The sequence below is a fragment of the Elephas maximus genome, chromosome 19 (assembly GCF_024166365.1).
Source record: "Elephas maximus indicus isolate mEleMax1 chromosome 19, mEleMax1 primary haplotype, whole genome shotgun sequence".
NCBI classification, from domain to species: domain Eukaryota; kingdom Metazoa; phylum Chordata; class Mammalia; order Proboscidea; family Elephantidae; genus Elephas; species Elephas maximus.
The window spans coordinates 69,870,624-69,897,568 of NC_064837.1; the positions used below are offsets into that span (position 1 = coordinate 69,870,624).

The 26,945-nt window shown below is 49.4% G+C and overlaps 1 protein-coding gene across 7 annotated transcripts in view; it reads right to left on the bottom strand.

Moving 5' to 3' along the window:
* Window positions 1-26,945, bottom strand: part of TBC1D16 (TBC1 domain family member 16) — a 102,842-nt gene that overhangs the window by 63,285 nt on the left and 12,612 nt on the right. For 6 of the 7 annotated variants that reach the window (XM_049859124.1, XM_049859125.1, XM_049859126.1 and 3 more), the window contains exons 2-3: window positions 19,067-19,305; window positions 16,450-17,047 (exon numbers count right to left, since the gene is read on the bottom strand). In XM_049859124.1, the coding sequence (XP_049715081.1) occupies window positions 16,450-17,047; window positions 19,067-19,247 (779 nt within the window). In that variant the 5' untranslated portion in view covers window positions 19,248-19,305. Of the gene's footprint in view, window positions 1-16,449; window positions 17,048-19,066; window positions 19,309-26,945 lie in introns of all 7 variants that reach the window. The other variant, XM_049859123.1, reaches the window with a different exon arrangement.

Sequence of the window (26,945 nt, forward strand, 5' to 3'; positions counted from 1 at the left end):
TGAAGGTACAGAAAGCTTGACTCCACCCACGTTATTAAGTTCCACTCTACTTTAAGGAGGCAGCTCTTCCTCAGTCATATTTTGAGTGCCTTCCAACCTGAGAGGCTCATCTTTCAGCACTTGCTCTGCTGTTATTCAGAAGGCTTTTGCTGGGTCCTTCTTCTCAGTCTGTCTTAGTCTGGAAGCCCCACTGAAATGTGTCAACCATGGGTGACCCTGCTGGTATTTGAAATACCAGTGGCATAGCTTCCAGCACCACAGCAACACGTAAGCCACCACAGTATGACAAACTGACAGGTGCTGGCATTAGGTGTTAGGGAAATGAAAATTAAAAACCACAATTAGTTATTACTACACACCTATCAGAATGAAGAAAATAGAAAATAGCCACAATACCAAATGCTTGTGGTGATGCAGAGAAAATGGACCACGCACACATTTCTGGTGGGATCGGAAGTGGTACAGCCTCTCTGGAACATGGTTTGGAGATTTCTTTTAAAACTCAACACGCAATTACCATACAATCCTGCATTTGCATTCCTGGACATTTATCTCAGATAAAGGAAAACTTACTTTCAGACAAAAACCTGTACATGGATGTTCACAGTTGCTTTCTCCCTAATAGCCCAAAGCTGGAAACTACTCCCATGTCCTTCTAAGTGTGAATGGTGAAAAACTGTGGTATATCCACACACTAAACTCCTCAGCAATACAACCAAGCGAGCTGTTGATACAGGCAACAGCTTGTACGTACTCACAGGAATTATGCTGATGAAAACAGCCAATCCCAGAAGGTCACATATTGTATGACTCCATGTACATAACATACTTATAGAAGCAGAGAGCAGATTAGAGGTTTTCAGGGGCAGAGAAGGCCAAGGGGTTGGGTGTGACTTAACAAGTGGCAGTAGGTATCCCTGTGGTGATGGACCAGTTATGTATCTTGCTTGTGGGGTGGTTACATGAAGCTACACATGTGATAAATTGCATAGAACTAAACACACACACACAAATGGGTGCCTATAACACTGGTGATGTACTAGAACTGTGGTGTTGGCAAAGTATATTGAATATACCATGGACTGCCAGAAGAACAAACAAATCAGTCTAGAAGAAATACAACCAGAATGCTGCTTAGAAATGAGGATGGCGAGACTTTGACCCCCTTACTTTTGGTTGAACATGTCATCAGGAAAGACCAATCACTAAAAACGGATATCGTGTTTGGTAAAACAGAGGGTCAGCAAAAATGAGGGAAACCCTCCATGAGATGGACTGACATGATAGCTACAACAATGGACTCAAACACACCAACAATTATAAAGATGGCACAGGACTGGGCAACGTGAAACGTAAGGTGGCCAACAGTCAGAACCGACTTGATGACAACTACAGCCTGGATGTGAATCTGGATGGTTCCAACGTCAGTGTCCTGGTTTTGAGAGTGTATACGGTTCACTGAGAGATGGAGCCACGGGGGAGGCTGAGCCAGGGTGCATGGGGCCTCCAGTGTCCTGGTTTCGAGAGTGTATACGGTTCACTGAGAGATGGAGCCACGGGGAGGCTGAGCCAGGGTGCACGGGGCCTCCAGTGTCCTGGTTTCGAGAGTGTATACGGTTCACCGAGAGATGGAGCCACGGGGGAGGCTGAGCCAGGGTGCACGGGGCCTCCCTGTACATTTTTTGCAGCTTCCTCTGGTCCTATGGTTATTTCGAAATGCAAAGTTTTAAAAAACTGTGGCTGCGAAAATTTAAATTGTACATGTGACCCACATGATGTTTTCACTGGACAGCGCTAGTCTAAACCAGGGGTCAGCCAACCACTGCCCGGGGCCAAACCCAATCCAGCGCCTGTTTTTGCACAGCATACAAAAATGGTTTTTACATTTTTAAATAATTGAAGATAAATGACAAAATATATCATGACACCTAAACACTAGGCGAAACTCAAATCTCAGTGTTCATAAATAAAATTTCATTGGTACATGACCACACCCAGTCGTTTTGTGTCACCTATGGCTGCCTTCACACTACAAAGGCAGAGTGGAGAAGGTGAGAGATCGTATAGCCCACCAAGCCAAAAATACTACCCGGCCCTTTATAGAAAAAGCTTGCTGACCCTTGGTATAGACAATCACAACACCCAGTTCTGAAAGGGGAGACAGATCACAGCAGGGCTACAGAGATCAAAGATTATAAATATTTTCATTATGCCTTCTCTTCCAAAATTTTCTAAAATGGACACATAGTACTTTTGCCACTTTCAAAGCATATTCCCAGGTTTGCCTGAGCCCCATCAATCTTTCTGTGGGCCCCAATCAGACTCAGCTGCCCAGCTCCACAGGGGGCTGACAGTGCTGAGCCACAGGGCGCCACTGACTTCCAGGGATGGCAGAAAGAAGAGAGCTTCGCAAAGGCTTGATATACACATACATTAAATCGCCATTTTACTCTCCCCCAGTCCCAGATAACCACTTCATGGGTTACCTTCTGTCTCTATGCATTTTCCTATTCTAGATATTTCATGTGATTGGGATCATACAATGTTTGTTCTTCTATGTCTACCTTCTTTCGCTCAGCATGTTTTCAAGGTTAACTCATATTGTGCCATGTACCAGGACTTAATTTCTCTTTATGGCTGAGTTAATATTCCATTGTGTGGATATACCACATTTTATTTATCCATTCATCAGTTGATGGCCACTTTGGCTGTTGTGAATAGTGTTGTTATGAACATGGGTGTACAAGTATCTGTCTGAGTTCCTGCTTTCAATTCTTTTGGGTCTATACTCGGGAGTAAGGGTCAGCGAAAAGAGGAAGAGCCTTAACGAGATGGATTGACACAGTGGCTGCAACAATGGAGTGAAGCAGAACGACGATTGTGAGGATGGCGCAGGACCAGGAAGTGTTTCCTTCTGTTGCACATGGGGTCACCGTGAATTGGAACCGACAACAACAACAACATGGCAATTCTATTTTTAACTCTTTGGTGAACTGCAAAACTGTTTTCCACAGCCGTGGCACCATTTTACCCTACCACCAGCAATGCACAAATGTTTCAATTTCTCCATGTCCTCGCCAACACTTGCTATTTTTCATTTTTCTGATAATAGCCATCCTGGTGGTATGAAGTGGTATCTCATGGTGGTTTTGATTTGCATTTCCTTATATGACTTTTTTTTTTTTTTTATATGACTAATGGCATTGAGTTGATTGTTTATTTTTAACTTCACCTGGTACCATGTATCTCAGCCAGTACCCTGACCTTGTACAAATGACTTGAGACCTCTAGGCCTCAACTTTCTCTAAAATGGGATAATAACAGAATCAATCATGTGGTGTTGTTTCGAAGATTTAATGTGTCCATACCCATAAGCCATGTAGTGGGTTGAATCGTGTCTCCCAATGACTCATGTCCACTTGGAACTTCAGAATGTGACTTTATTTGGAAACAGGGTCTTTGCTGACATGATTAGTTAAGAATCTTGAGATGAGAACACTGTGGATTTAGAGTGGACCCTAAATCAAATGACTGGCACCCTTACAAGAAGAGGACAAGGCCACATGACGATAGAGGCAAAGATTGGTGTGATGTGGCCACAAGCCAAGGAGTCCCTGGCGCCACTAGATGCTGGAAGAGGCAAGGAAGGAGCCAGCATTTCTCATTTTTAACTTTTAGTTTTAGTATTGAAGCCTTTCACATCTATTGGTGAATTTATTCCTAGGTATTATGTCAGTGGAAACCCTGGTGCCATAGTGGTTAAGTGCCGCAGCTGCTAACCAAAAGGTCTGCAGTTTGAATCCACTAGGTGCTCCTTGGAAACTCTATGGGGCAGTTCTACCCCGTCCTATACGGTCACTATGAGTCGGAATCGACTCAACGGCAATGGATTCATTTTTTTGGTTTGGTATTATATCAATATTGCAAATATGTTTTCTCGTTTTCATTTCTGCGTTGCTAAACCTGTTGCTGTCTCGAGTTAATTCTGACTTTTAGCAACCCTGTAGGACAGAGTAGAACTGCCCCATAGGGCTCCCAAGGAGTGGCTGGTGGATTCGAACTGCTGACCTTTTGGTTAGCACCCAAGCTCTTAACCACTGTGCCACCAGGGCTCCTGTTTGGCTAGTATACAGAAATATAATTCCTTTTTTGTATTGACTGTAACCTGACAACTTCACAAAATTCATTATTAACTCTAATAATTCATATCTTGTTTAAAACTTCTTTTTTCCTTTTCACTCCCCATTCCTCCTGATTTCCTGTTTCCCTAAGTGCCCCGTCTGTGGCTGCTTGTCGCGGTGGCCCCGGGCCACCAGCGCGGAGCTCTCGGAGGCGGCTGGCACCCTGTTAAGAACCACAACTGTGCTACCTGTTACTTTGTTTTCACAGCAATGATTAGTCACTTACTGTATGCCCTTTGCCCTTGGCACCCTTCTCCTCAGTCATCCTCCAATGGCCCCTCCAGCAGATGAGAACTCTGAGGCACAGAGAGCTCAAACATCTGCCAGGCTCACGCCCTCGGGATCATGGCTGGGGCTTAGGCTCACATCTGGCATCTGACCACAAAGCTCCACAGGCTCTCAGCCCTGGCAGACCCTCGCAGCCTCACCCTGCCAACTGGGCCAGGCTCCTCCTCCCCAGACAGCATGTGTGCGCCAAGCAGCCATCCGGAGCCGGGCATCAAAGGGCTGGCGCTGTTGAGACCCAGCCTGGATGCTCTGGCAGCCCTTCCAAGCCCCTGGAGGACCCTGTGGCAGTCACTGCCTGCTAATGAGCTCCCAGACCGGGGGCAGCTGGCGAGGGGGGCCTGTCCCTGCCCTGGGCACTGCCTAGCAGTGGGAATCTGGCATGAGACTGCATTCATGGCTGTGTCCAGCCTGCCCGGGGGCTGCAGGCAAGGCCACAGGGCTGGGAGCCCGTGTCGGCCACCCTCCCGCACTGGTAGGGACCCCTGCTATCTGCTGCCTTGGCTGGCGGTGCCGGCAGCGGGGCAGGGGGCACAGGAGATGCCTGTGCAGAGCCTGCCGAGTGCTGCAGAAACATCAGCCAAGCCTCGTCTTCAAGAGCCATGAACAGATTGCAGGGTGTTGGGTGATAGGATGTTTTAAAGAAATAAATCTCAGCTCCCAGTTACAAAAGCACAAACAAACCCAAACAACAGATCTTTGGAAGCCGCCAGCTTCCCGGTGCCAGGCTGCTGAGGGGGGCTAGGAGGGGGCAACAGGGGTGTTGGAGAAGCACCCGGAGTGGGCGGTGTACCCAGGGCATCCAGGGACACCTGGCCCATGGCTATGAACAGAGATGCCTCCTGAAATTTGGGAGGGTGGCAGATGTGTCTCCTCCCAGGTCTTTGCTGATTCCAGGCAACTCCAGGCCTGCATCTCTCTGGGATCCGGCCTGTCTCAGCACCCCCAACCCACAAGGCTGGCCATGCGGGCCACCCCTCACCTGGTTGTGGCGGGGACCCGCCCTATAACCTTGACAGAAGCAAATCACCAGGCCTTTCTTCCATAGCACGGCTGGGTGGTTTTGAACCGCCCTCCTTTATGTTACTAGTCGAGTGCAAACTATCTGCAGCACCAGGGAGCTGTCTCCACCACTGGGTGCTCATCTTCTGGACAACCCTCTGACCCTGAGCAGACGGGAGCAGGGGGTCAAGTCCTCCCCCCTCACCCGGCAGGTCTAATTCCTTCGCTCATTTCTGGAGACTTCCCACTCACTCCTCAGGCTCTCCTGCTTGCCCTGAGTTGGGTAGACAGCAAAACCCCAGCAATGACAGCAATGACGGAGGGGCTACGGGCTGGGAGGCTCGGGACGGAGACCCCCAGGGCCCCTGTAGACACTCCGTTCTGGCCCACCAGTTCCTTCTCAGAGCCCAGGAGTAACAGAGCGCCCCGTGTCTGTCCTTCTTGTGCTGTGGGGAGAAGCAGGGCCATGAGGCCCAAGACCAGCACCAATGCCATCAATAATTTCTCTGTTAACTGTGACACCATGGTGTCTTAGCGCCTTTTCCTCCTAAAGACAACAAGCACTTAAGTTTCCATTTACTCCCACCTCGCCTGGCTGCTGGGGGCTGGGTCAGCGTTGTCAGCCCATCACATCGGGTGGACAGTAATTCAGGGCTCCTCGTCACTGTGCCCTCACTGGCTGCCCCAGCTTCGCCTGTGGCTCCTGTAGCCTAAGCCCTCCTGCTGCCTTCCTGGGGAGCCAGCGCCTGGGTGGAGGACACTTGTTTGCTGCTCTTTGTCTTCTCTTTATTTATTTTTAATTGTAGTAAAATATATATAACAAAACACTTGCCATTTCAACCATTTTTACATGTAAAATTCAGCAACACTGACTACGCTGACTGTGTTGTACAACCATCCAAATGTTTCCACCACCTGGACGGACACTCAGGGCCCCCCAAGCAATGACACCCTCTTCTCTGCCTGCCGCTCGTCGGAACCACTAATGAGCTTGTCCCCAGGTACCTGCCTAGCCTAGATATTTCACGTCAGTGGAATCATGCAGTATTTGTCCTTCATGTCCGGCTTCTTTCCCTCAGCATGTTTTCAGGTTCATCCCTGCCGTGCTGTGTATCAGGAGGCTCATCCCTGCCATGGTGTGTCTCAGGACTTTGTTTCTCTATATGGCTGTGTGATGTTCCACTGTATGGACAGACCACATTTTGCTTATCCATCCCTGTTAAAGGACACTTGGGTTGTTCCCACCTTTTGGCGATTGTGGACAGGGCTGTAGTGCACATGGGCGCACACGTATCTGTTTAAGCCACTGCTTTCAAGTCCTTGGGGCATATACCTGGGAGTGGAATTGCTGGGTCATATGGTAATTCTATGTTTAACTTTTTAAGGAACTACGTAACTGTTTTCCACGAGGGCTCCAATTTCTCTACATCCTTACCAACACTTAGGATCTTCCATTTTTCTGATATCAGTCATCCTAGTTGTGGGCGTGAAGTGGTATCTCATTGTGGTTTTGATTTGCATTTCCCTAGTGAAGCCCCGGAAACCCTGGTGGCTTAGTGGTTAAGAGCTACAGCTGCTAACCAAAAGGTCGGCAGTTTGAATCCACCAGGCTCTCCTTGGAAACTCTATGGGACAGTTCTACTCTGTCCTATAGAGTCACTATGAGTTGGAATCAACTCAACGGCAATGTGTTTGTTTGTTTTTGGTTTAATGACGAAAGAAGCCCTGATGGCGAAGTAGTAAAGTGCTCGGCTGCTAACTGAAAGGTAGGTGATTCTAACTCACTTAGTGGCACCATGGAAGAAAGGCCTGGCAATCTGCTTCTATAAAAATTACATCCAAGAAAATCCTACAGAGCTCAGTTCTACTCTGCAACACATGGAGTCACCATGAGTCGGAATTGACTCAACAGCAATGGGTTTGGTTTGGTTTTGGTTCTCTGTGTCGGGTGGGTACTGCCATTTCTAAGACCCACCTTCTATTCTTTCAAAGAATGCCTCATCTAGACCTGTACTACCCAATATGGAAGTCCCTTGCCACATGGGGGCTATTGACATTTAAATTCAATGAAATAAATAACATTAAAATCCAGCTTCTCCATCACATTGCCACATTTCAATGGCTCAGTATGGCCACCGTATCGGACAACATCCTTCTCCGTGGATGGTTCCGTTGGACCGTGCTACTACAGGCAGACTGGTAAGACCCTCAGGAAAGCAACAGCTCTAGGCAGAGTATTTTAGATGCCACATGAGGGACCTGCACAAAAGGAGGAACTCAGCAGAGGGAAAATCAGTCCCCAGCAGGTGCCACAGAGAGAATCAGCTTCTCCACCTGCAGGTAGAGGGGGCCAGGTGAGCCTGCCTGCCACGGAGCTCAAGTTTGGCCCAAATGCACAGCTACATGGGAAGGAGCGGGAGGGAGGGCTGGACAGACAGGCTGGGCAGTGCACGCAGGACCAGTGGGCAGGTCGCCCTGCTCACCAGCCCACGCCCACCTGTGGCTGCACCTGGCTCACCTGCCTAGAGCAGGGAACCAATGATGCCAGCGTGAGGTCAAGAGCCTGCGGGGGGGGGGAAGGGGAGGAGCCAACTTGGCACTATAGACAGAACAGAACATGCCTGCAGAGTGGGACTACCTGGTCCATTCCATAATCTCCTGCGCCACCTTCCACTGGGTCAGCCACCTGGAGAACACATGCCAAGAATGACTGGTGGGTCTTATGAGAGACAGACCTTAAAAAAGAAGCATCCGAGGACACAGCTGGGGACTGATGGCGGCAGAGTCATTAGCATTGTTCCTTTGTAAGAACCTCACTGTACTGGGTAGCCCAATGGCTAGCCCTCGGGGCTTTTTTATTACCAAGCGTGCTTCACAGCAGACCAGGCAGAGCCAGTTCTGAGCCACGCAGGGGTCTAACTGCCTACATAAAAAAAAAATACTGCATATGCTGTATTCATCCATTTTGAAAACATTTTATGATGGAATTTTTCAAACATACACCGAACTGAAATGAACCCAATGGGCCATCAATCAACTTCAAATTTCCCACTCAGCCATTCTGGCTTCACTATACCTCCATCTGCTTTCCCCTTCTCCACTGGGTTATTCCAAACTGGCTTTTATGCCAACCAGTGAGTCCTGGTGGCTCAATGGTTAAGCACACGGCTGCTAACCAAAAGGTGGGTGGTTCAGACTCACCCAGCAGCTCTGCAGGAGAGAGACCTGGCGATCTGCTCCCATAAAGACGACAGCCCAGAAAACCCTATGGGGCAGTTCCACTCTGTCACACTGGGGTCACTATGAGTCAGAATCTACTTGATGCCACCTAACGACAACAACTTTGTGCTAACCAAATAGAGATTTAATGTCAGAACAAGGAAGGGTCCCCCAGGGTCACATTCTGCACTATTACAGGTTTGCAGTTCAAACCTACCCGGAGGTTCCCCAGAAGAAAGGCCTGGCACTCTGCTCCTGTAAAGCTCACAGCCAAGAAAACCCTATGGAGCAGTTCTATTCTGAATCACATGGAGTCGTCATGAGTTGGAATCGATCCCACGGCAACAGGTTTGTCTTTTTTAAAATTTTTTATTACACCCTTGGCTGCTCACCAAAAAGTTGGAGGCTCGAGTCTACCCAGAGGCACCTCAGAGGAAAGGCTTGGTGATCTACTTCCATCAAGTCAGCCCCTGAAAGCCCTACGGAGCATAGTCCTACTGCGACACGTGTGGGGTTTCCGTGAGTCGGGGTCAGCTCGACAGCAGCGCGTGGGGGATATACTCAAAAAACCATTTTTTCATTATAAAGTTAGTATAATCCCAGCATAATATTTTTGAAAGTGGAGAAAAGGAAAAAAATTACTCATAACCACATGACTCTAACATTTGGCCTATCTTACCCTAGACCTGCGCTGTCCAATAAAGTGGCCACTGGCCATGTATGCTATTTGAATTTAGATTTAATTAATACTACATAAAATTAAAAATTCAGTGCCTCAGTCACTGGCAGCATTTCAAGTGCTCGCAGACACACGTGGCTGTCAACATGGCTACCGTATCAGATGACAGATATGGAGTATCTCCATCATGGAGGGAAGGATTCTATGGGGAAAATATTAAACGACGCAGGAAGCATCAAAAGAAGATGGAAGGAATACACAGAGTCATTATACCAAAAAGAATTAGTTAACATTTACCATTTCAAGAGGTGGCCTATGATCAGGAACCGATGGTACTGAAGGAAGAAGTCCAAGCTGCACTGAAGGCATTGGCGAAAAACAGGAATTGACAGAGCATCAATTGAGATGTCTCAACAAACAGATGCAGCGCTGGAGGTGCTCACTCGTCTATGCCAAGAAATTTGGAAGACAGCTAGCTACCTGGTGAACCAACTAGAAGAGATCTATATTTATGCCTATTCCCAAGAAAGGTGATCCAGCCGAATGTGGAAATTATAGAACAGTATCATTAATATCACACGCAAGCAAAATTTTGCTGAAGATTATTCAAAAGCGGCTGCAGCAGTATGTCAACAGGGAACTGCCACAAATTCAGGCCGGTTTCAGAAGAGGACGTGGAACCAGGGATATCACTGCTGATGTCAGATGGATCCTGCCTGAAAGCAGAGAATACCAGAAGGATGTTTACCTGTGCTTTACTGACTATGCAAAGGCATTCGACTGTGTGGATCATAACAAATTATGGGTAACATTGGGAAGAATGGGAATTCCAGAACACTTAATTGTGCTCAAGAGGAACCTGTACATAGATCAAGAGGCAGCTGATGGAACAGAACAAGAGGATACTGCGTGCTTAAAGTCAGGGAAGGTGTGCGTCAGGGTTGTATCCATTCACCAAACCTATTCGATCTGTATGCTGAGCAAATAATCTGAGAAGCTAGACTGTATGAAGAAGAACGGGGCATCAGGATTGGAGGAAGACTCATTAACAACCTGGGTTATGCAGATGACACAACCTTGCTTGCTGAAAGTGAAGAGGACTTGGAGCACTTACTGATGAAGATCAAAGACCACAGCCTTCAGTATGGACTGCACCTCAACATAAAGAAAATGAAAATCCTCACAACTGGACCAATAAGCCATGTCATGATAAATGGAGAAAAGATTGAAGCTGTCAAAGATTTCATCTTACTTGGATCCACAATCAACACCCAAGGAAGCAGCAGCGAAGAAATTAAAAGACTCATTGCACTGGGCAAATCTGCTGCAAAGGACCTCTTTAAAGTGTTGAAAAGCAAAGATGTCACCTTGAAGACTAAGGTGCGCCTAATCCAAGCTATGGTGTTTTCAATCGCATCATATGCATGTGAGAGCTGGACAACAAATAAGGAAGACTGAAGAAGAATTGATGCTTTTGGCAAAGAATATTGAATATACCATGGACTGCCAACAGAATGAACAAATCTGTCTTGGAAGAAGTACAACCAGAACGCTCCTTAGAAGCAAGGATGGCAAGATGGCAGTTTACATACTTTGGACATGTTGTCAGAGGGATCAGTCCCTGGAGAAGGATATCATGCTTGGTAAAATACAGGGTCAGTGGAAAAGAGGAAGACCTTCAACGAGATGGATTGACACAGTAGCTGCAACAATGGGCTCGAGCATAATAACGATTGTGAGCATGGCGCAGGACTGGGCAGTGTTTCATTCTGTGGTACGTAGGGTTGCTGTGAGTCAGAACCAACTTGAAGGCTCCTAACAACAACCATCATGGTGCAAAATTCCACTGGGAGATGCCGTTCTAGACTGCCCCATTCATGCATCTTTTAGGCCTTTTAATATAGTTTAATCATATTGTGAGAAGCCCTGGTGGCGCAACAGTTAAGCGCTCGGCTACTAACTGAAAGGACAGCAGTTTGAACCCACCAATGGCTCCGTGGGAGAAAAGACCTGACGATCTGCTCCCGTAAGGATCACAGCCTAGCCCTAGGAAGCCCTATGGGGCAGTTCTACTCTGTCACATGCAGCTGCTATGAGCCGGAATCGATTTGACGACACCCAACAACAACCATATTGTGCACATAATTCGCTAGCTTTTTTCTCTTGATCTACTGTAAATATTTCCAGGTTGTAGCAGCACAGTCTTTATAAATACTGCACCCTCTCCCACCTGGTAGTACAGAGGTTCGGAATCTTTTCAGGGTCACAGACCCTTTAGGGAGTCAAATGGGGCCCCCTCTTCAGACAATGCAGGCCCATGAGCACACACAAAGTGGCATGTCTTAAGGAGTTCATGAACCCAGTTAAAACCCCTTGATCTAGATTGAACAGGCCCATGGAACAAAACAAGACTAAAAGGAGGCACCAGCCCAGGGGCGGGGACTAAAAGGCAGGAGGGGACAGGAAAGCTGGTAATAGGGAACCCAGGGTTGAAAAGGGAGAATGTTGACATGTCACGGGGTTGTTAACCAATGACATGCAGCAATGTGTGTACTGTTTGATGAGAAACTAGTCTGTTCTCTAAACCTTCATCTAAAGTTCAATAAAAATAAATAAATAATAATTAAAAAACAAACCTTGATCTAGTAGATGAACCTTTATTAAGGTACCTACTTCTCTATTGTCAGGAGTCCCTGGGTGGTGCAAATGGTTAAGCGCTCAACTACTATCCATAAAAGTTGTTGATTCAAACCCCCCCAGAGGAGACTCAAGAAAGGCCTGGCAATCCGCTTCTGAAAGGTCACAGCCTTGAAAACCACATGGAATGCAACTCTACCCTGCGGCATGTGAGGTTCTCATGTGTTGGGATCAACTCAACAACAACTGGTTTTCTACTGTTGGATAGTTAGGCTCTTTTCCCTTTTACCCCCGTTACAAAGAATACCATGATGAACATCTTTATGCAATTTTTTTTTTCCCCACCTCATATTTGGACAATTTATTAGGGTGAGTTCCAGAAGAAACATGACTTAGAGAGTAGGATCTGTGTTTCAGTTCTTCACATATGTCACCAATGACTTGTCTCTGGTCACATGGGAGTGCCAGTTATATGACACCTTCACCCAACTGGACAGAAACTAATGACAGGCTATCCACCAACTGTCTGTGGTCATCCTCATCTTCATCACCGCCTTGGCCTCGGTGTCTGGCATTCTGGGAGATGCAGGCCAAGAGAACAACGGAAACCCAACCCTGCTCTTTAAAAGCTTGAGCCCTCGGCCACTGGGGGTCCATGATGATGAGCCTGCGGCCACAGCTCTGCCAGCCACCTAAATCGGCCGCTTCCTCCATCCCCCAAATACACCTGGGTGCCCACTGAGTCAAGGAGGACCCTGTCCTTCACTGTGCCGGGGCCACAGGGGACCAAGAAGGAGATCCAGGACAGGAGCCGGGACTCCGCCTGCTGTAACCCACCAGAGAAGTTCAAAAGGGGCTAGTGTGAACGTGGAAAGCCCAGGGCCCGCCGCCATTTTTATAAATCACTCAGTCCTCCTGGGAACCACCTGCCAGGAGACACATGCTGGGGTGACTCTGGGATCCCTCACCATCCCCAGCCTGATGCTCAGGCTCCACGTGTAGTTCTCCAGATCTGCCATCAGAGAGGTCCTGTGAGCCAGCCTCCTACTGTCCCCTGTGGTGGGGTGGGGGAGGGGGATTCAACTCTCAATTAAACTGCTGTTGCTGTTAGTTGCCATCTACGCCTCTAGTCGGCTCTGACTCATTAGGAGTCTCTCATTCCAGGAATGGAGACCGTGGATGGTGCAAAGAGTTAACGTGCTCAGTTGCTAACAGAAAGGCTGGAAGTTTGAATCCACCCAGAGGAGACATGGAAGAAAGGCCTGGCAGTCTACTTCTGAAAAATCAGCCATGGAAAACCCTATGGAGCACAGCTCTACTCTGACACACGAGGTCACCATGAGTCAGAGTCAATTCAATGGCAACATTTTTTTATTCCAGGAGTAGCTACAGTGCCTGCCAGTCTTCCAGGCCAGCACTCCCCACCCCCGTGAGGCATGTGGCTCAGCTGGAATGCTGGTGCTTGGGGACCTCAGCCCTGGCGCCCCTCTCTGCCTGTGTCACACAACCACACCTCCCTCCCTGTTGTCTGGTCCACAGTGGCAGTTCTCACCCTGGCTGTACTTGGAACCTCCTGGGGGGGTAACAAAGGCATAGATGTCTGAGCCCCACCCTCAGGGACTTGAATCTAATTGGTCTGGGGGGACCTGGTCACTGGGATTTTAAAAGCTGCACGGGGGTTTGCAGGAGCAGCCCAGGCTCGAGCAGCCCAGGCTCAAGCCCCCCTCTATGGTGTCCATGCAGGCAGCCCTCTGGTCCATCTCTGCGGAGGGGCTAGGGGTCCAGAAGGAGCCCAGGGGTGCCCTTTGCTTCCAGGGTTTGCTGCCTGGTGGGAAGACCAGCATCGCACATGCTGCTATGTGAAGAACAGGAAGTAAGTGAATGTGCCCTGCATGGACTCACGTCTGAGCACCCAGACCTGGCTCAGCTCACGGATCCATCACCTGGGAAAATGCAGATTCCAGGGCCCGCCCAGCCCCTCGGAAGCCATATCTTCATTTATTTGAAAGCTCCCCAAGGCCTCTCATCCTGGCTGGGTCCAGAAGACCCTGTGTCTCCAGGTGATACCCACCACATCTTGCCTCAGAGAGAGGCTTTTCCAAGACAGCCCCCCAGGAGGAGGGAGGCCATCTCTCTCCATCTTGCTCCAACACAAGGCTGCTCTTGGCCTCATCTAGCCAGCCCCGCACGGCCCTCGGTCTGAGGCAATCAGCACCTCTTAACAACGGATCATTCTTTGTGGTGGGAGCTGTCCTGTGCCTTGCAGGGGGTTAAGTGGCACCCCGGCCTCCATCCACTAGATGCCAGCAGCTCCCACCCCCCAGTCGCAACAATCAAAACTGTCTCCTGACACTGCCGCCCATCCCTTGTGGACAGAACTGGCCCAGGTGAGAACCACTGCTTAGGGGCAGCGGGAGATCCTGGGCCTCAGAACTGCGTGAATGGTCCCCTGTCCCGGGGCAAGTCTCACATGCAGCCACGGTGGGGGGAATAAAAACGGGATCTAGGGGTAAATTTTCATCACCCCATAAAATGGATAATCCTATTCTCATTTTACAAACAAGGAAACTGAGGCTCCAAGCAGATCAGTCACCTTCCCAGGCTCACAGCCACCCAGCCGATTCCCAATCCAAGCTCCTGGGTGAGGCTGGGCTGCTGTCCAGAGAGATGAACTTGAAGTCCACAGCCTGGGTTCTAATTCTGGTTCTGTCCCCTGGGCTCTCAGTCAGGGGGACCCTGAGGGTGGTGCTGGGCTGCCTGCAGGTACCCACAGTACCGCTGCACTGCCCATGTGGCACCACCAGGGGGCGCTCTGACAAAGCCAGCTGGCCAGACCCTGAAGGGCTGGAGTTTCATCCCCAGCCTGGGTCCAAACCCCGCGGCACAGTTCAGCCAGCCTCATCATGGCCCTGGGGTCCTCGGTTCCAGCTGACTGAATGCGCTCTCAAATACTTCAGGGAAATGTTACCAGTTCACCCTTGGGCTTTAATGGACCAAATCTTAAAGGGATAAAATCAGGAAAGACTCCATCTCGAATTCCTTCCTGCTGAGCCACGGAACGTTTCGGTGTCCCCACACCTGGCTGCTTGCTCTCTGATTGTCCTCAGTCGGGCGTAACATTATGTGCTCATCTCTGGCACTGGACCCAGAGGAGCTCAATCCCAGCTCCACTAGCTCAGCGACCTCCGACAGCTACTTAACTTCTCCAAGCCTCAGTTTCCCCTTCTATACAATGGGGACAACATTAGCACCTGCCACACAGGGATGGTCACTGAGACGGGTCAACACCGAGCACATGCCCGCCCATAGCTTAATGATTAACTGCAGACTGACTAATGTCAGCTGTTACTATTGTTTATTGTTATCACCACTGTTTGACTAAGGAGAGCCATGGGAAGGGCTGGTGGAGGTCAGATGTGGCCCCATTGGGTGCTTGTTCTGGCTGGTGAGCTGGTGCAACCCTGTGGTTAACAGCATTGGGGTGCCCATCTCTGGAGAACCCGAGCCTGGAGAATCGCTGTGATACTGGGTGGTGGCCACCATGACGCCATAGCTCCCAGGGAGCCAAGCAGGGCAGAGGTCAACCCTCCCCCTCCCAGCAAGCAAGCCAGCGTGTTCAGGCGCTCTGCGCCCCCGGGCAGCGTATGGCCACCCCGAGTAGGGCAAACGCTGCCAGCACTTCCTCTGGGCCATGTTCCACTGGCCCAGCAGAGGTGAACAGCAGAACACAGACAGGCTAAGTTTCCCAGGGCCTGGTAGGCTGGGCCATGTGCCTGCTGTGGCTGCCAGGGGTGTGCCGTGGGGCCTGGGGTGGACACAGCAGCAAGACTGGGCCTCAACCACCCTCGTAAGCCCTCAGGCCGCTCCCCGGGCCTCTGGGGCATTTGCTTGGAGGCTGTGGGGTAACCACAACTCCCAGTCCCCCTGTGATAAGAGTATTACCACATTTTTATGCAAATATGCCAATTTTTTTTGGCATGTGTGTAACCATCGTCCCCTGCCCCCTGCCAAGGTATTTTCATGAGCATACCATGCTAATTTTTTCTTTTAAACAGCAACATGTAAAAAAAAATTGGCATAGCAGAGTTTACAAAAATACCTTGAGGCAGGAGGGAGCAGTTGGCAAACAAACATAGAAGGCAAGCATTATTTGCGTAAAAATACAGTAGAGCCCAGGACCCCTGGAAGCCTGGCCAGGGGCTTAGCCTCGGTCATGGGCTGGTGGGACCTGGCAGTGACTGTTCGGCCCTCCGTCAGGGTGTGGGGTTGAGACCCCTGCCTTGGTAGGGCATGACATCACGGGTACAGTGGTGCAGCCCCTCGGCCACCCTAGGGAGACCTGGGGCCTGGCGACCTGAGCAGCAGGCCTTCTCAATGGCCCAACACCCCAAGGCCAGGCCTATGGGGCCCACTCAGGAGCCCAAGACCAAAGGTCAAGGAACTCACCTGCCTTCGCTTTCCAGAAACACGGAGCTGCTGCTCTCGGCAAGCGCAGCACTGATGGGTGAGAGGCAGAAGGGCGAGGAGAATGCATCGGAGTCGGAGTCAAAGGAGCTGTCCCCGCTCACGCCCTCGGCCGACAGCTCCAGGGAGCCCTCCTCCTCGCCAGTCTCAGGTCGTGGCCCCTGCCCCTCCTCAGTCCCATCCTGTGAGCCGACTGTGGACAGGATGCCAGAGTCGCTGTGGGTGGGCTGCGAGGCCAGGAGGGCACCATCCACGCCCAGGCCTGGGGCCAGATTCTCCCCATCCCCCGATAAAGGGCTGCTGGGCACAGCATCCCGGGTGCTCTGGGCCACCACCAGGACATCCTCATCTTTGGGGGTCAGGGTTGGCCGAGGCTCCATGGGCGAGGCCTGGCAGGGGCCCTCCGAGCTCTGGGTGCGCCGGGCCCGTGGTCGGGGGGCCTTGCGCACGGGTGAGCTCTCGGGAGTGATGTAGCGCAGTGCTTCCTCATCCTGCCTCTGGATCCGAGAGTTGGGGACCCACGCGAGGATGAGGGTGGTCCCCAGCAGCTCGTCCTTCTCCATGTACAGGCACAGGTACCCTGTGAGAGGCCAGGGATGGCAGTTAGGGAGAGTGGCGTGCTGGCATGGACATGCCAGGGCCCTCAGCTTGTTTCTGGTAGAGCCCCCGCCCTGTTTTGTAAACGCATCATAAGGGCAGAACACGCAGCTTCAAAGTGCGCCAAAGCCATTGGCGTTTTCTAAACATACTCTCCTGAGGGCTCCGTTCCAGCATATCCAGGCCTGGGTCCCTGTGCAGCACCCGGCCCGGGGTGGGGCGGGGCCACCCTGTGTTCAGAGCTCCCCCATCCTGTCTGGCCCACTATCCAAGGGCCAAGTCCTGCCTGCCGTCCAGCCCCCAGCCCTGGGTCAGCATTGTTAGGAGGGATGAAGGCTGGAGACTTGCTTTCAATTTCATAAAAAGAAGACATCCAGAATGGCAGCGTTTGGGCTTCCCAGTCGGCCTTGGCCATCTCGGAGTGTTTTTTGGTTTTTTAATTGCGGTTTTTGGAAGAAGGGGTCATTTTTTAAGGTTGCTTGTTGAACACCGATGTCACACCCTGGGTCACTGACAGACGGGAGAGTGAGCTATCCAAGGCCAGTGGCTAGTCAGGGGTCAGTGACACTGTCAACCCAGGTGGGCTCTCTGGGCTCCTGGGCGCTCCGTTCAGGGGAAAGGGGCACAACCGAGCCATTCCAGGACACCCTGACTCCTGGGCCTGTCTCACCAATCCCGCCTCATCTCTACAGGAGTGGGGCATCTTCTGCCACATCTCTTGGGGTCCTGGCTCTGGGGGTAACCCCAGAATCTCCTTACCGCCACTCCTGCTTCCGAAGAGGCTGGAAAGCCCACAGAACATAAGCCAGTTGTGCATAAGTGTGATGTGAGAGTGAGGCCTATGGGGTTTCCACACCCTCAAATCACAGAGCTTTGACATCAGGAATCAAGCCCCAGAGCATTGCTGCCTGGATCATTGCCCCCCACCCCATCGCCACCCTAAGACCACCGTAAGACCACTGCCTCTAGGACCATGACTCCCTGGACCACTGCTCCCCAGCACTCTCTCTCTCCATCCCTCCACCTTCCACCGGCAACATGAACACCTCACGAATGTCTCACGAATGTCTCAAAGTCTGCTACTCTTATTTTTTGTTTTATACTCAGTCACGAACCTGGGCCCTCTGGCCCTCCCAAGCAGCGCACCTCCCCTGGGGGTGAGGAATCCACAGGATTGAGGGGACAAGCCACCCAGAGCCTGCCCCCGTTCCAGAGCACATTGCAGGTACCCAGGACCCAGAATTCCCTGCCACACATGCAAAGTCAGCTTCCTGGTCCTGCGTGGGGGGCTTCTGCACCTGAGCCATTTGTGGGGGCTACGGACAGACACACAAGCCACTGTCATCACAGAAAACAGCTCCCCACCTGAGCTGTTTGTGGGGGCTGTGGACAGATACACAAGCCACTGTCATCACAGAAAACTTCTCCCCACCCCAGGGACTAAGCAGTCACCATGTGTGAATGTCCCAGGAACGGCCCAGGAAATAGTGAACCCCAGTGTCAAGGAGTCCATGGAAAGGGCCCTCGTCTGTCCCCATTCCTGCAGACCCGCTGGGAACTGTCTTCCCTCATTCAGAGCAGTGGGGTGACAGGACAGAGACGGACAGGACAGACCATCTCACCAGGAATTCCACCCATCCCTCCAGACTCCAGTCCTGGCCCTAGGCTCCACACTGTTCTGATCTAGCCCTCTAGGCCGAAGGGGGAGAGTGGGAAGATGGGGTGGGTCGTGACTCCAGAACCCAGCAGGTGGGCAAGGGTGACACAGTGTCCAGCAGGGGAGGGGTCCCACTTCCCAGGTCCCGGGGCAGTGGGGCAACCTGCCCGGCCAGCCCTTTGGTGTCTGGCACCTTCTTCCCCTGGCACAGCTGCTGCCATCCCGCATGAGTCAGAGCTCACCGACCCCCATTACAGCCAAGCAAGTGAGCGCCAGAGGGGCGGTGAGACAGGACCCTCCAAGCTGCCCTCCTCCAGGCCCTGGTTCAGGAGGTGCCCCGCTCACCTGGGTGGTGCTCGCCTGGCCCCTGCAGCCCCTCGGGCAGGTGCACGCAGACATTGTTCTTGGAGTAGATGATCTCGCCACCTAGGACGGAGGGGGGCCCGCTGCAGCTGCCGCCGGGAGTGAGGGTCAGGAGGTCCGAGGCTTTAGAGGAGGCCCGGCGGAGGAGGCGGCCCAGAGACATTGCCAGGGAGATGTTTCCATTCTCCGCACACGTCGGCCCAGGTGGGGCGCGTCAAGACCTGCTGGAAGGACAGAGGAGATGCACCCAGGTCCCAGGCTTTGGGTGATGTGCCCAGGGCAGGTCCGTCTGCAGGGCATCAGCAGGCATGTGACGGAGGCTGGTTAACTAGGGGAGGGGTCCTGCCAGTGCAGGGCTAAACATAGGGCCAGCAGGGCCCTCGGCCTCAGCTGTTCTCTGCGGGGGCAGAGGCTGTCCTGGGCCCTGTAGGTTGTTTAGCAGCATCCCTGAACTCTGCCCGCTAGCTGCCAGTTGCATCACCACCCTCCTTGTGACACCCAAAAATCTTCCCAGATATTGCCAAATGTCCCCTGGGGTGCAAAATCGCCCCTCACTGAGAACCTCTGGATTAGAGGAATCCTGTTACCATCGTTGCTGTTGTTTGTTGCAAACGAAGTTAGCTCGGACTCACGTCGCCCTCATACATAAGAGAACAAAACACTGCCTAGTCCTGTGCCACCATGGCAATCTCATAAAAACCTTCAGGTTTCCTCTGTGCTCAGTTTTCAGCACTGCGTCCATGCAAATAAGCCTTTCCTTCCTGAACTTCTCACCTCCATTGCCATGGTTCCTGGGGAATAATCTGGTTCTCCTTCCCGTCCTTCCCAGCCCTGCCTCCATCTGCCACCCACCCTATATGCTCTCTGCTTCCCAAAGCCCAGCCTTGGCATCCCAATACACTGATGGCTAGTATCAGCTAGGAAGTATGTCTCCTTTGAGCCAGTCACATTTCAGTACGTTGTGGCCAGGAGTGGCCCATGGCCTCCATATTAGGTGAGACACAAATATCTGAAGGACCCAAGTTTACATGCAATTCTTTTGTTTGTTTGTTTTTAATTTTTATTGTGCTTTAAGTGAAAGTTTACAAATCAAGTCAGTCTCTCATACAAAATTTATATACACCTTGCTATATACTCCTAATTGCTCTCCCTCTAATGAGACAGCCCGCTCCTTCCCTCTACTCTCTCTTTTCATGTCCATTCTGCCAGCTTCTGAACCCCTCTGCCCTCTCATCTTCCCTCCAGATAGGAGATGCCAACATAGTCTCAAGTGTCTACTTGATCCAAGAATCTCATTCTTCACCAGCATCTTACATGCAATTCTTTTAAAAAGTAAATTAGAAGCAAAAGGATTAGTATGCAGCATATATAAAGAACTCCCACAAATTCACTGCAAAAAGGAGCAATGTCCCAATAGATGAGTGGGTGATTTGCAGAAGAAAACCGAAGAGCTAAGAAACATTACAAAGACGCCCAGCCTCAGTAGCAATCTGGGAAATGACAACTCAACACCCAATAAATTGGGAAATTTTTTTTTTTTTTAATTCTAAAAAGTCACATGTCAGAGAGGATGTAGGGAAAGAGAAACTCTCACGCATGCTGCATCTACTGTGTGGTAGAGGAGTGGTCTGGCTGTATCTGCACCGCTGAGGATGCCCAACCCAGAAAGTCCGCTTTCGGGAAATATCCTAGAGTCATTCACACTGCAGGTTGTGGCCCTAGAGTGGGTCATGAAATCAATGTAATGGGTCAAGACCAGCTGCTATGGATTGAACTGTGTCCCCTCAAAAGTTATGTGGAAATCCTAACCCCTGTACTTATAAATATGACTGTTTGCAAAGAGGGGTTTTCTTTTGTCATGCTGGTGTTCCTGGGTGGTGCAAAGGGTTAAGCATGTAGCTACTAACTGAGAGGTTGAGGGTTCAAACCCACCCAGAAGTACCTTGGAAGAAAGGCCTGCCAATCTGCTTCCAAAAGGTCACAGCCATGAAAACACTATGGAACACACTTCTGCTCTGCATACATGGGGCTGCTGTGAGTCAGAGTTCACGGATGGCAACAGTTTTTTTTTTTTCAAAAGTCGCGAGGTCAGATAATAAAGGTATGCAAAAAGAAATCCCCTTCCTTGAGAACAGCGACATGCAATAGAAATATAAAGTGGGCCACATCTGCCATTGTAAACTTTGTGGAAGCCACATTAAAAGAAAAAGTAAAAAGAAACAAGTGAAATTCATTTTAATAATATATTTTATTTACACTAGTATATCCAAAATGTTATCATTTCAGCATGTAATCGATATGAAAAAGTCAGTAATGCGATGCTTTCTATTCTTCTTTACATCTTCAAAATCTGGTGTTTTGCACTCCCAGCACATCTCCTTGGGACCAGTCACGTTTCAGTGTGGCCCGTGGCCTCTGCATTGGGTAAGACACGAGCAGGCTGGAGCCCACCTCCTCTGCAGCCTCAGATGGTATTACTTAGTGTGATCGTCCTAATTACCAGCCATGGCTGCAAACAACTCTTGGCTGTTCCCCAAAATCAAAACCATCTTTAAGTGACGATGTTTTGCCACCACTGAAGATAATCAAAAGAATGTGCTGGAAGTTTTGAAGGGAATTGTAAGACAGAAGTGTGAAAAGCATTTCCCTGGTATCATCAGATTTGAAACCTCATGGCCCCTCTGTTGATTCATCCTAGAAGTACAGTTTTGCAAACAAGTAAGCTGACTCGGACAGTGAGTGGACCATGAGCCTTTGTCCTCCCCGGGCAGAGTTCCGGCTCCTACTCCACCCAGGCCCCCGAGTAGACAGGACAGTCCTGCCCTGTGAGTGTCCTAGAAAGACAACAATGCCTTCTAATAAGTCAGGTCGTGTTTATTACATGTGGTTGACTCATGGTGACCAATGTGTGCAGAGAAGAACTGTGCTCTGTAGGGTTTTCAAGGCTGTGACCTTTCGGAAGCAGATAGCCAGGCCTGTCTTCCAAGGCATCTCTAGGAGGACTTGAATTTCCAACCTTTTTGTTAGCAGCTCAGCACACTAAGAAGCCAAAAGTGGAGATAAACAGAGTCATGAAAACCACACTATTAATCCAAAAGTAGGAAGAAAAAGAGGGGGGAAGTAAACAAAGTGCAGCTGGAACATAAACAAAACCAGCAAGATGGCAGACTTTAACCCAACCAAGCTGGTAATTACGTTTAATGTGAGTAATCTAAAGTTACCAATTGTAAGATAGAGAATGACAAATCATATTAAAAAAGACCCAACTTTGTGCTGTCTACATGAAATCCACTTTAAATACGATCTGGAAGACAGGTTAAAAGTATTTAATGTAAAAAGATACACCATGCAAATACCAATCAAAAGAAAGCTGAAGTGGCTATATTAATAGCAGACAAAGAAGACTTCAGAACAAGGAACATTACCAGGGACGAAGAGGGACGTTACATAATGACGTTGTCGCTGTTAGCTGCTGTACAGTCCATTCCGACTCATGGAGAGCCCGTGTGTCACAGAGAGCTGTTCCATAGGGTTTTCAAGGCTGTGGCCTTTTGGAAGCAGGTCTCTAAGCCTGTCTTCCGAGGTGCCCCTGGGTGGGTTCGAACTGGCAACCTTTTCAGCGTACCTGTGCCTACCTTTTAGTTAATCGTTGAGTGCTTAACTGCCTACAACCCCAGGGACTCCTGTTAAAACTTAGCAACAATCATTTACTATTTTAAGACCATTCTCACACTTTTTTTTGTTTTAGTGTATTTATTGTTTTGTGAGCCTATTTTATTTAAATCAAACCTGGTTCCCAACCACTGGTCTCCATCAAACTACAAGTAGAGAATCCTTCACCTACTTTTTGAAAACTTTTTTATTTTGTTGTTGTTGTTGTTGAGAGTATACACAGAACATACGCCAGTTCAACAATTTCTACATGTACAACTCAGTGACGCTGATTACATTCTTCAAATTGTGCAACCATTCTCATCCCCTTTTCCAAGTTGTTCCTTCCGCATTGACATAAACTCACTGCCCCTAAATTCCTGTCTAATCTTTCAAGTTGCTGTTGTTAATTTGATCCCACATAGGTTCTTTAAAAGAGCACAAGGCTAAAGGCAGACAGTCTTTACTAATTAAGCTGAACTATTATTTGGTTTGAAGAAGACTTCAGGGGATATTTTTGGTTTAAGGTTAAAACTTTTTTTTAAATTATAAAACATGATCAGAGAAGTATAAAGAAAAAAAATGTACCTTAAATCTCACAATTCAAAAATATTTTGGTATATTTTCCACTGTCTTTTATCTTTTAAAAAAGAAAGAAAGAAAAAAAAACCATGGGAATTATGCCATATCTTGCTTCTATTTAGCATATGTCTATTTTCCCATGTCATTAACAAATTTAAAAATTCAAAATGCAAACCCTCCATCTTAATAGCTGTACGTATTACATGGATGTCCTATTCGTGAGCCAGTCACCACTGTTGGACATTTGGGTACCAAACAGTTATTTAAATAATAAACCTCTACATTTTTATATATAAATCTTCATCTTTAATCTCATCGTTTCCTTAGGATAATTCCTGGGATTCGTAATTATTTCCCTGGGAAGATATGCTGGACTCCCGACACAGAATGCAAGTAGATTTCCAAAATGGTACCAGAATCAGCAGGGATTTAAATCTTTTCCACTTCAGTAATTGAAAAGTGGTTTTTCAATTATTAGTTCACTTAATCAGATTGTCCTATGTTTATTAAATATTCATATTCATCCTGTGAATTGTTATGTTACTGTGCTTTCTCAATTTTTCTGCTGGGGTGTCTTAGTCATCTAGTGCTGCTATAACAGAAATACCACAGTGGGTGTCTTAGTTACCTAGTGCTGCTATAACAGAAATACCACAGTGGCTGTCTTAGTTACCTAGCGCTGCTATAACAGAAATACCACAAATGGATAGCTTTAGCAAAGGGAAATTTATCATCTCACAGTCTAGGAGGCCAGAAGTCTGAATTCAGGGTGCAGCTCCAGGGGGAAGCTTTCTCCCTCTGGCAGCTCTGGGGGAAGGTCCTTGTCATCAATTTTCACCTGGTCTAGAAGCTTCTCAGTGCAAGTACCCCAGGTCCAAAAGATGCGCTCCACTCCCGGTGCTGCTTTCTGGGAGGTATGAGTTTCCCCTGTCTCTCTCCTTGCTTTTCTCTTTTGTATCTCATGACACAGGGTATTGGAATTCTTATTGATATACAAGTACTCTTTACATAGCAAGGATTATAATCCTTTGCTATTGCTGCTGCATGTATGTTGTCATGGATTGAATTATGTCCCCCCAAAAATGTATGTATCAATTTGGTTAGGCCATGATTCCCAGTATTGTGTAGTTGTCCTCCATTTTGTGATTGTAATTTTATGTTAAAGAAGATTAGGGTGGGATCCTAACAGCATCCTTACCCAGGTCACATCCCTGATTCAGTGTAAAGGTAGTTTCCCCAGGGATGTGGCCTGCACCATCCTTTATCTCTCAAGAGATAAAAAGGAAAGGGAAGTGAGCAGGGAGGGGGACCTCATACCACCAAGAAAGCACCACCAGGAGCAGAGCGTGTCCTTTGGACCTGGGGTCCCTACACAGAGAAGCTCCTAGTCCAGGGGAAGATTGATGAGAAGGCTAACAGAGAGAGGAAGCCTCCCCCTGGAGCTGACACCCTGAATTTGGACTTTTAGCCTATTTTACTGTGAAGAAACAAATTTCTCTTTGTTGAAGCCATCCACTTGAGGTATTTCTGTTACAGCAGCACTAGGTAACTAAGACACAGGCTTTACCTAATTTGTTGTTTGCTTTTATTGTATTATCTGTTTTTAAGTACAGAAGTTTTAAACTTCTATGTAGTCAAATTGATGGTAACTTTTCCTTAGTGATTTCTGTTATTACTTGTATAATTTATATAATGCTTCCCAAGCCAAAGATCCACTAAGCATTGGCTTATATTTTCTTCTAATTTTCTTATGGTTTCAGTGTCTAGTGACCCATCTTTGATATTTCAAAAACTCAAAAGCACACATCCGTATGAAAAGGCCAAACAGGTTAACTAAAGAAGAGACCAGCTCGTTGAATGAGCAGGTTTATGTTGTTTTTATTTACTTATCTTTCTTCTGCTAAAAGTAGGGAAATCAATTGTAGTTTAATAAAAGCAGGCTGTTTGTTATATAAAACTTTAAAGGGAGTTTAAATTTAGTTGTGGCTTTCGTCCTGGGCTGCACCGTTTCAGCTTGCCCGCCCTGCACAGGTGAGAACGAACACGGATTGCATCCTGGGTTCTCCCCATCAACGCTGGAGAATAACTCACACTGCAGTTAGGTCTCATCCAGAAGTGGAAAGGGCAATCACCCCTACACCCCATTGAAAGCACCAGTAATAAAATAATTTTTCACAAATCCAGGGGTTCACAGGACTTCCTTTCAAACTATCAATTACAGAAGACCCTCCCCCTTATTGGAGCAGGCAGCCCCACAGGGTGCACAGGAAACAGGGCTCTCCTTATTGGCTGCTGGACATGGCTGCACCCCAAGCCAGCCATCCTGTCCCGATTGTCCAGCATTTCCAGGACCTAGAATCACAGATTGCCCATTACAGCCAGAGGCAAAGTGGGCCAAGCTCTCCAAAGGCCCTGCCCTGCCCACATCGCTCCATGCTGCAGGTTTATCTCCTTCAAACCCCACTCTTGCCCTGTTTTGCTACTGTTGAGAGACGGTGACTGCATGTTGCTATTTAAGACACAGGTCCATTTGTCCAGATGCTTCATCCCCCTGGTCTTTGCAGGGCCTTCTCACTTCCGTCTAGGCCAGGAGAGAGCCTGCCTTTAGTCCACTAGCTATGTGGGGCTGGCTACTAAGCTCTGGGGCTCAGGGTGTGGGCTCCGAATGGGCCTGCTCCCCTTGGCCTCCCACTCTGACTCCACTGGGAGCACCCCCTCCTGGGCCCCCAACTCTACCATCACAGCCTTGTGAGGTACAGCAGCCATATCTTCCACCTCCTGGTAAGAAAGACGGACACACAGTCAGGAGAAGGAGAAGGCTGGGCTCCCCGCTTGGGGTAAACGTCCTCTCAGTTCCATAGCCCAGAAGGGCAGCTCCCAATCTGGCAGTTCTAGCCCTCTCTTCCCATCGTCACAGTGTTCTAGGGGCTGGGGAAGATAGAGCTGAGTGACTCTCCCTGCTGGAACAGAAGAGTCACAAGGAGAGCTGCCAGCAACCCCCGTGGACTGAGGATGAGCGGGGGCACAGAGCTTGGAGTGATGCAGTCAGCATGGGAGCCCAGATGGCTCCAATGTTTAGCCAAGAAAATCATCTGGTGCCGTGGGCCCCCAAAAGGGCTGATCATCAGAATTTCTTGGGGAGCCTTAAAAATACAGAGCAGACAAATCGCAGGACTTTTGACCCAGTAAGCCGGGCAGGGAGGGGAGGCACTCCCCAGGAGACTGACTCCCTCATCAGCTAAGGTTGGGACCTACTTGCTCCCCTCAGTCAAGACTGGTAGCCATGATCTACCGCTCCCTACTCCCCACCCCTCAGCTGAGATTTCCCACTGCTGACTTACTGTTCCCTGCTTCTCCTCAGAGGTCTGGAACCACCACCAACCTGCCTCCCGTCCCCTGCAGCTGAGACTGGGACCACCAACCTGCCCCCCACCTCCCCCCCACCACAGCTGAGACTGGGACCATTGACCTACCCTCCCCTCCCCCGGCCAAGATTGGCACCCATTGATTTACTGTCCCCCAAGTGAGATTAGGAACGACTGACCTACTGCCCCTCCCCATCCCAAAGGCAGAGAAGCTGGGGCAGCTGCTCCACAGGAGACAGGCCAGGCTTTCTGGCGTCTAAGCT